Source organism: Atta cephalotes (genome assembly GCF_000143395.1).
Source record: "Atta cephalotes unplaced genomic scaffold scaffold00027, whole genome shotgun sequence".
Classification (NCBI taxonomy): Eukaryota; Metazoa; Arthropoda; class Insecta; order Hymenoptera; family Formicidae; genus Atta; species Atta cephalotes.
In genome coordinates, this window is record NW_012130091.1 from 4,009,072 (window position 1) to 4,018,481 (window position 9,410).

The following is a 9,410-nucleotide window of genomic DNA, read 5'->3' on the forward strand; positions in this document are numbered from 1 at the left end:
AAAACGTTAAAACTTAAATTAAATTAAGTAAGAAGTAAGTAGTTAGTTAGTAGTAAGTAGTTAAGTTATATATATATATATTATATAGTAGTAGTAGTGTGTGTGTGTGTGTGTGTGTGTGTGTGTGTGTGTGTGTGTGTGTGTGTGTGTGTGTGAGATGGAGGGGNGGGGGGGGGCAAAAATTGAGTCTGATAAAAAGTTCACCATATTTTTCTTGAAAACGGTTAAAGATAGAGGGAAGATATCTATCTTGATCAAAAAGTTCCCGGAATTATCACTAGGTGATGCTCTGAGTCAGCTGATTTGAGTTCTGTTTTTTTGGTTAGGTTGCCACATCTATCATTGACATTCCCACCAAATTTTATCACCATAGCTTGACATTTGTAATAAAGTTACGCTGTCTTGAGTATATCTACCTCTGCACGTATTTTTGATTTTTTAAAAATGGAGTTGAATTTGCAACAACGAGTTTGTATTAAATTTTGCGTTAAAAATGGATTCAATGGTGTGAAAACCTTGGAAATGTTGGGAAACTGTTTCGACAGTGATACTCTAAAGAAAACAGCCGTTTATGAGTGGCACGAAAAAACTATTACGGGGAACGCGTTTTAACAGCCGAAAGGAGGTAATGGAAAAATCGAAGACGGCTCTGATGGCTATACCGACAATAGAGTTCCAGAAATGTTTCGAGAGTTGGATCAAGCGCTAGCATAAGTGCGTTGCAGTCGATGGGGAGTACTTTGAAGGGACAATATCACTTTTGATCAATAAAACTTGTATTTTGAATTTTCTGAATGAATTCCGGGAATTTTTTGATTAAGGTAGTTATCAAAATTGTAAGATAAGTAGAGAGATATATTTAGATGATCTTTTGCACGAAGAGAATTTTTTTTTAAAATCTACTCTGAAAATATGATAGTTACATTATGGTACAATACAATTTTATTTTAAGATTTTTACCATGCACTTCAGTAAAATTAATCAAATCTATTTTATACTTTATTGTATTTTATTAATGAATGAGAGAGATTTACATCAAAATTTTTCGAAATACAAATGTTGTCCCCCAATTATCATATTTTCAGAGTAAACTCTAAGAAAAAATTCTTTCCGTGTGAATAATCTTAAATGTCCTTGGTTTTCATACTACCAAAAAAAAATTTTTTTTAATGGCAAGAGGTATTATTTACTCGTTCTATCGAGTGCTCAATGAGCTGAATAATTTTGCGTTAGAGAATCTTTTCGAAAATGCAATTATTGTGGAGTATAAGCAAAAAATAAGCAACTATTGTAGGATATAAGCCAAAATAAGCCAGACTGTTCACTATGTTGATTGAAATACGAGGCAAGAGTTCAACAGAACGTTCTCAAACAAACACATTGGTAGAAATGATCTTGCTTTATTCCCTGAGATCACCCGATTTAACATGTTTGGACTATTATTTTTGGGAAACAGTAAAGGAGCTAGCTCATTTTCAACATCCTATCACTTTGGAAGAAAAGAATAAAAAAATATTTTTCGCAATATAACGATTCAAGATCAGAAGAAGCAAGCTATCCATAAAGGTTACAGGCATGTCGAAATCAACATGGCGAACATTTTGAACATTTATTGCAATAATAAAAAGTTTATTTTAAATCTTCAGTCTGACTTATGTTAGTTTATATTCCGACAATAGTTAAATTTTTGAAAATATACTCTAATGGAAAACTATGTAAAACTCAGTTCATTGAATACCATCGATAGAACAATAAAAAATACCCTTTCCCATTAAAAAAAATTTAGAACCGGATATGTATGTATATACAGTGTATTTGATAAGTAACGATAGATCTTTCGCACATTAGCAAAATGAATTAAATTGAAAAGAAAAGTCTTTTATCATTTAATAATTTTCGCATTAGTAAACAAGATATTAATTACTAAAAATTGTCGAAAATTAATCTTCAATCATTTTTTATTCAAATCTATTAATTTTATAGAAAAAGACAAAACACTGCAGAAGACAAAATTGTTTATTTTCTTCTTATAGAGTTCTAAGAATTTTTTCAGAATTTTTTAATACTGTATTTTCTCAAGTTTTGCTAGACCTCCATTCCCCGCGGCCTGCGCGTCGAGCACTGGGCACACACTTGATAATAGTAGGCCGGATAAACGCGCATATTCGATGATCTTTTAAGATTAATATCTCGTTAACTATTGCGAAAATTGTAAAATGATAGAGAATTTTCCATCAGTTTAGTCCGCTCTACCTATTCACAAACTCTGATGAATTATGGGATACTTTGTATACATGTCTGATTTTATAAACCACGCGTCAATTAAATTTTTTATTTTAAAATACAATGTACTGTTAAAAAGTAAAATTTTTAATATAAATTTATTATAAATTTTGTAGTACATGACATCAAAGATTGTTATTCATAAAGGAAATATACAGTTTATCCTTATATTACCAGGTGTACAAGTATGAAATGACGATTTGAGAAACAGATGGCGCACCAATGCAATGTGAAGTACAAAGATTTAACATTATACGCCATTTTATTGTACCATCAACAAGTGTCAAACGCGCAAAGTAATTTGATTGAAAAGTGTTTGCATAGTATTGTGTTGCTGTATTTAATATGACGAAATTTGTATCAAATAAGGAGCATTCGCGGACAGCATTAATTTTTTGTTTTCATTTGAAAAAAACTGCTGCAGAATCATACCGATTACTTGGAGAAGCTTATGATGAACATGCTCCATCCCAAAAAAACATGTGAATGATGGTTTTAGCGTTCCAAAATTGGAGATTTCGATGTTGCAGACAAGGAACACGGAAAACCGCCCAAAAAGTACGAAGACATGGAATTGCAAGCATTGCTGGATGAAGATGATTCACAAACACAAAAAACAATTCGCAGAGCAATTGAGCGTTAGTCAACAAGCTGTTTCCAATCGCCTACGAGAGATGGGAAAGATTCAGAAAGTCGGTAGATGGGTGCCACATGAATTGAACGAGAGACAGATGGAGAGGCGCAAAACACATGTGAAATTTTGCTCGAACGATACAGAAGAAAGTCATTCTTGCATAGTATCGTTACTGGAGATGAAAAGTGGATTTTTTTTGAGAATCCCAAGCGCAAAATATCATGGATAAATTCAGGCGCATCATCCACATCGACCGCAAGACCGAATTGCTTTGGCAGGAAGACGATGCTCTGTGTTTGATGGGACCAGAAGGGTGTGGTCTATTATGAGCTATTGAAGTTTGGCGAAACGGTTAATACCAAACGCTATCAACAACAATTGATCAATTTGAATCGTTCGCTGTTTAAAAAACTGAAAAAACCAGAATACCAAAAGAGGCAACACAAGGTCATTTTTTTCCATGACAATGCATCCATCACATACGGCAAAACCAGTTCGGGACACGTTGGAAGCACAGCTGGGAAGTTCTACCCCATGCGACTTACTCACCAGACTTGGCTCCTTCCGATTACCACTTGTTTGCATCGATGGGTCACGCACTTGCTGAGCAGCGCTTTGGTTCGTACGAAGATGTGAAAAAATGGCTCGATGAATGGTGCGCGGTAAAAGGGGAAGATTTTTACTGGTATCCACAAATTGCCCGAAAGATGGGAAAAATGTGTAACTAGCAATGGAGCATACTTTGAATAAATCTCTTTTTATCATTCTTCCGAATTTAACGTATTTTTTTTAGGAAAAAAACACGTTAAATTCGGAAGAATGATAAATCGTCATTTCATATTTGTACACTAATACAACTTTGTCGTTTGGTTATTAATTGGTCATTCTTAAAATATCATAAACCAATCACAGTGCCGTATTAGCTTTTTAAGGCATTACTTAAAATTGTCTTGATTTGAAAACGAATTATGAATATCGGCCAAAAATATATACAATATAATTAAATATATACAAAATATATACAAAATATATACAAAATTATGTCATAAATATGTTAAAAATATAAAAAATAACGTAAAAGTAACTGTAAACAGTAAAAAGAAATTGTTTTGATTACAATTACTAAAATAATGCAACTACGTTACAGTTATACAAAAAAAAAAGTAACGTCGTTATCAATCCGTTACCAAAAAAAAATAATTTGTAATGATATTATAACAGCGTTATAAGTAACGAGTTATTTTCATTCTCCAATATATATATATAAATTAGTGAGTCATTAGAAGATTAAAATTTATTTGTATGTTTATTTAAATTTTTACTAATTATATATAATATTTTATATATAATTATCTATAATATTTTATAATTATTTATTTATGTTCTTGTCTTTTCTTTTTTATTTTTGTCTTTTTATAATAACAAAATTAATTTCTTTTTTTTTCTTTGAGGCTTAGTCACGGTTCTAAGAAATTTTAATACAACTGGCAAGATTGGAAATTCTGTTCTTTTAAGCGATTTCACAAATAGGTTTAAAGATAAGGATAATTCTTATGTTTTTCATGGTAATGTTCACTTCATTGAGACTGCTTCTGTAACAAGATTGAACGTAAGTGGATCGATTCAAGGATCAATGTTAAACAATTTCTTCAAGACCATGATCTTTAAAAATGATACAAATGTTACAATTTTTGGACTAAAATTATTTAAAAATTCAGTTACATTTAATAATGCATTTAACATCGATGGCAGCTTAAACAATTTAGATTTATATAGATTTTACGAAAATGTTGTTTATATCAATAAACCTTTTTCAATTAATATCAAAGTTATGTTCAGAGAAAACGTTTATCTACGAAAAAATCTCGTAGTAAAAAATAAATTACAACCATATACCATTATGGAAGTTGATATGAAAGACTTTCAGGAGAATGTTATTGCTCTTAATAAACCTAAATATTTTCCAGGTAATTATCTTTTTGTATTAGTAAAAATGTGTAGGGCTCGGTCTTATTTTAAATAAATTTATTTAAAATATACATTTAAAATATACAAAAAAAATTAAATAGTTATTTAATATTTATTATTTAAAATAACTTCTTTTGATTTCTTATTTAAATAAGTTTTTGGAACTTATTTTATATTTTTTATTTTAAATAAGTAATATCAGTTTTTTATTGATTGCGAATTTTAAATCATTTTCTGAAACCTAATTTTTTTTATATATTTTATTTTAAATAAATTGTATCAATTATATTACCAATCCGTCGGTAAAAGTGAATAATTAAATTATAGTATATTTATGATGAAGTATTGCACATGTGGCGTATCCACATATGATCCATGTTGAATTTTCATCTGGTTCGCGAAGGATTAATATTATTAAGTATCAATTATAGACTATAAAACTGCTATAAAAAAACGTTATATTTAGAAATGTATTAATATATTTAAAAAAACAAAAATCATTAAAATATTTTTTATTAAAATACTTGAATTATTTAAATATTTGAAACGTTTATTTACATATTTATTATTAATACATATTTATTACTTTATATTTTAAGTAAATTTCCGAAATCTATTTTTTATTTAAAATAAGAAATGGCCTAAGAAAACTTTTATTTAAAATAAAATATAAATTATTTTTATATTTTAAATAAAAATTATTCTATATTTTAAATAAATAAATATATTTTCGGGTTCTATTTCTTATTTTATATTTTAAATAATTTCTTGTGACCTATTCCTTATTTAATATTTTTAATAAATTTTTGAAACCTATTTTATATTTTTTATTTCAAATAAGTCAGTAATTTTATCGACTCTTACGATTTTATATTTTAAATAAGTTTCTGGAACTTATTTTTTAGTTTTTAAGTCGCATCAGTTATTTTACCGAGCCCTGAAAATGTATATATGTATAGTTATAAAAGCAAATAAATAATAATTCAGGTTTCTTCATTCAGAATTCACAAATAATAAAAATATATTAAAAGAAAAATATACAAATCAATAAGCATCGATTTGTAATCATATTTTTTTGTATGACATATGTTGTTGACATATTTTCATAAAATTAAATTATTTATATGCTTTGCAAAGAATTTGTACATTTTGTAAAAAATTATTTAATATTTTATAAAATTATATGTACTTATAAAATAATTTGTAGCAAAATTTTTTTCTTTTAATCAATTTAAATTATTTTACTCAATAGTTTTTTTAAATAAAAGTTTGTTACACAATTTTACAATCTCTTTTTTTACAGCAATTATTGTCTATTGTAAACAATGTGTAACTATAATATATTATATATGTTATTTGTAATAACATTATTAAAATATGCATCATCGCAAATAATTAAATACTTAATTTTGAAGCATAAGAAAAAGCATAAGAAATATTTTGTTTTTTATTTCAGCACGAATAACACTCAACAATGTGACTTTCCAAATATACACAAATATAAAAGTCATGCAGGTCAATGACTTACAAATGAATCTGTTGATTTTATTAAATACGCGACAGTTTATTATGATCGATAAACTTAATTGTACTAATATTATTGTTAGAAACATTCAGATATCAGGACATGTTAATACCTATCATATAGAAGATATCTATGCGGATACCTTCATGGTATAATGAACATAAAATTAAAACAAAACTTTTATTGTTTGGAATAAATTTAGCAAATAAAACATAAGATGTTGAAGATGTTCCAATAAAATAATATAGATTATTTAGACATACATACTATTTCAGTCTTTTCTTTTGTTTCTTCCATGCATAATTAATGTTAAAATTAAAATTATACATGCAATAAAATTATATTTGCTTCTTTTACAGACATATGGTAATCAGAATATTACAGGATATATAAAACTACAAGGAAACATTTATGCGTACCATAACTTCAATGCTCATTTAATCAATAATTTTAAATCAACGGGAATTGTTTCTTCAACTGCAAACGACGCTCTAACAGGTAGAAATTAAGAAATAAAACAATCAGTTTTATAAATGCCGTAAAATTTTCAAGTGCTGTTTAAATGTTTAGTACGTGCATACAACACCTTTTTTTATTTTACATCGTATGAACCAGTTTTCAGTGTTTAATAGCACTCAGCATGAATACATTTGAATAATCTTTATTTAAATTCTAATGATAAAAAATAATAAATTTATATAATTTTTGTTTAGGAAACTTTATGTTCAAAACTCCAGTTATCCTTGATAAAAATCTCATGGTTTTGGGTCTTCTAAACAGAATAAACCCAATTAATTGGCAAGGAGCAGTAATAAAAACGATAAACGAAACAAAACAGATTATATCAGGAAAATGGAGAGTGCATGGAAATGTCTATTTTGAAAAGAACGTTGATGGAAATGAAATTTTGAATGAAATTAATATCACTGACACATCATCGACGTTAACAAGAAAATATTCCGAAATAAATCACATTACTGAGGAAACATATGTAAGAAAATTATAGTATTTATAATGAAATAAATTAATATTGACAATAATTTTATTAAATAATAAGAATCTTATCAGATTTAAAAATTAATATTGATTTCTATGCAATTTAGTAACATTACATTATTAAATTTGTTCTGCACAAGAATCCAACTCTCACAAGCTCTCACTTGTTTATGCTCTAAATATAATTTTATTTTTTATAGAAGGATTTAAATAACGTGTGTGCATTGCACTTGGATATACTCAAATGCAATGCTATAAAACAGATATATAAATTTAACACGTTTGATTATTTAAAAATCCAAGAATTTGATGGAAACATTCATAATATCCATACCGTCGAAATAAATGATATGAATTATATATTAATAAATTACAACATTTGCCATATAAAACTTCTATTATATACTCAAACTGATTTTCAAGTGATCGATGAAGTATCCGATTTTGGATTAATTAATCAATGGATGTTTTTTAAATTAAATCGCGTTTTATACTTGCTTACAACCGTAAAACGAACCTGTGGTAGAAGTCTTAGTAACTTATGGAAATTGGAAAATAATAGAATAGTGGTAAGTTTATTATAATGCGTAGACACACGTATAAATTTACGCACGTATAAATTTATTTATTTAAAAAAATATATGCAAAATGTATTTTAAATCAAATTTCTCAATTAAACGGAGATAAAAAATATTTATAAAATAAGTACTTTCTTCTTATAACAATAAGTTCTGCTAATTTGTTCCATATTATTTTTTCTCTCATAGCATGTATTAGAACTTGATAATGCCACAGACATTATGAATTTATATCAAGATGGATTTATAGCAATGATTCAAAAGAATCTTGAAATTGCACCATCTAATATGCAATTGGATATAAAGACTCTTATCTCGTACAAAAATGAGACATTAAATTTGGTTTCAAATAACGAGCCTATTGTACTAACTAATCAATCTCTATCTTATGATTTACAAGAAAGATCTTTAAACGACACATGTTTAAAAAATTGTTTTGGTTGTGGCAGCGTATTGACTTTTAAAGTAGGTATTAATAAAAAAGAAGAGTACATCCACTATAATGAAAAAGTCAGCCAAGATTATATATATGTGAGTTAAATATAATTTTCATTTTCATTTTATTATGTAGCTTATTTTATAATTCGATAATTGCTATTTATTGTAAAAGGATAATATTAATTTATAAAAAAATATTTTCTTTCCATAAAACTGAAACTTTTGCTGTATTATTGTGTGTTATTATTATATAATTGTATTATATAGCGTATTAATCACATTATTTTATCTAGTTGTGCAAAAATGACATTTCACAAACAAAAATTCTGCAAACAATAAAAGCACGTCAACCAAAATCATTTTTAGTTCTAAATTTTGATGGATTCCTCGGAACATTACTTGTTTTCGTAGAAAATAATGATATTATTCAAGTGTACGAATATAAAGGTAATTATACTATATTATAAAATTAATAAAAAATAGAAGAAATTAAAGAAAAAAGATATTTTTTGTATTCATAAAATAATATAATTGTTCCATTTCACAAAACTGTTTTCAAGGTATCGAAGGTTTTGTGCATCGAAATATTATACAAATAAAAGTTGATAAGTTATACAACTTTAAAGTGAGAAATTTCAATAATTTAGGAAAGAGACATTTTTTGGCTGCAATTCATAAAAACCGACTAACAATTTTAGAGGTGAAAATGCATGGCGAAAAATTAAATTCGGAAATGTCATCTGTGAATTTTTGTTACACAAATAAGTGTTAAAAATATTAAATATGTAAGTGTATTATATATAAGTGTATTATTTCTATGGAATAATGTATTAAAATTTTTTTTTGTTATTAATTTGAATTGATAAAAATTGACATATAACATGGAAATGTATTCAATATATTACATATATTGAATTAAATCATTATGAATAGTATACATACACACGCGTGCGCCCACACGCACACACACAATTATGAAGAATTGTTG

General features: G+C 26.9%; 1 protein-coding gene across 1 annotated transcript in view; it reads left to right on the forward strand.

The window, feature by feature from the left end:
* The window catches only part of LOC105620619, a 17,861-nt gene extending 8,667 nt beyond the window's left edge, over positions 1-9,194 (forward strand). The window contains exons 9-16 of the mRNA XM_012202108.1: positions 4,369-4,884; positions 6,342-6,559; positions 6,770-6,908; positions 7,124-7,401; positions 7,607-7,975; positions 8,174-8,515; positions 8,716-8,869; positions 8,983-9,194. Of these exons, the coding sequence (XP_012057498.1) occupies positions 4,369-4,884; positions 6,342-6,559; positions 6,770-6,908; positions 7,124-7,401; positions 7,607-7,975; positions 8,174-8,515; positions 8,716-8,869; positions 8,983-9,194 (2,228 nt within the window). The remainder of the gene's footprint in view (positions 1-4,368; positions 4,885-6,341; positions 6,560-6,769; positions 6,909-7,123; positions 7,402-7,606; positions 7,976-8,173; positions 8,516-8,715; positions 8,870-8,982) is intronic.
* The last annotated feature ends 216 nt before the right edge of the window (positions 9,195-9,410 follow it).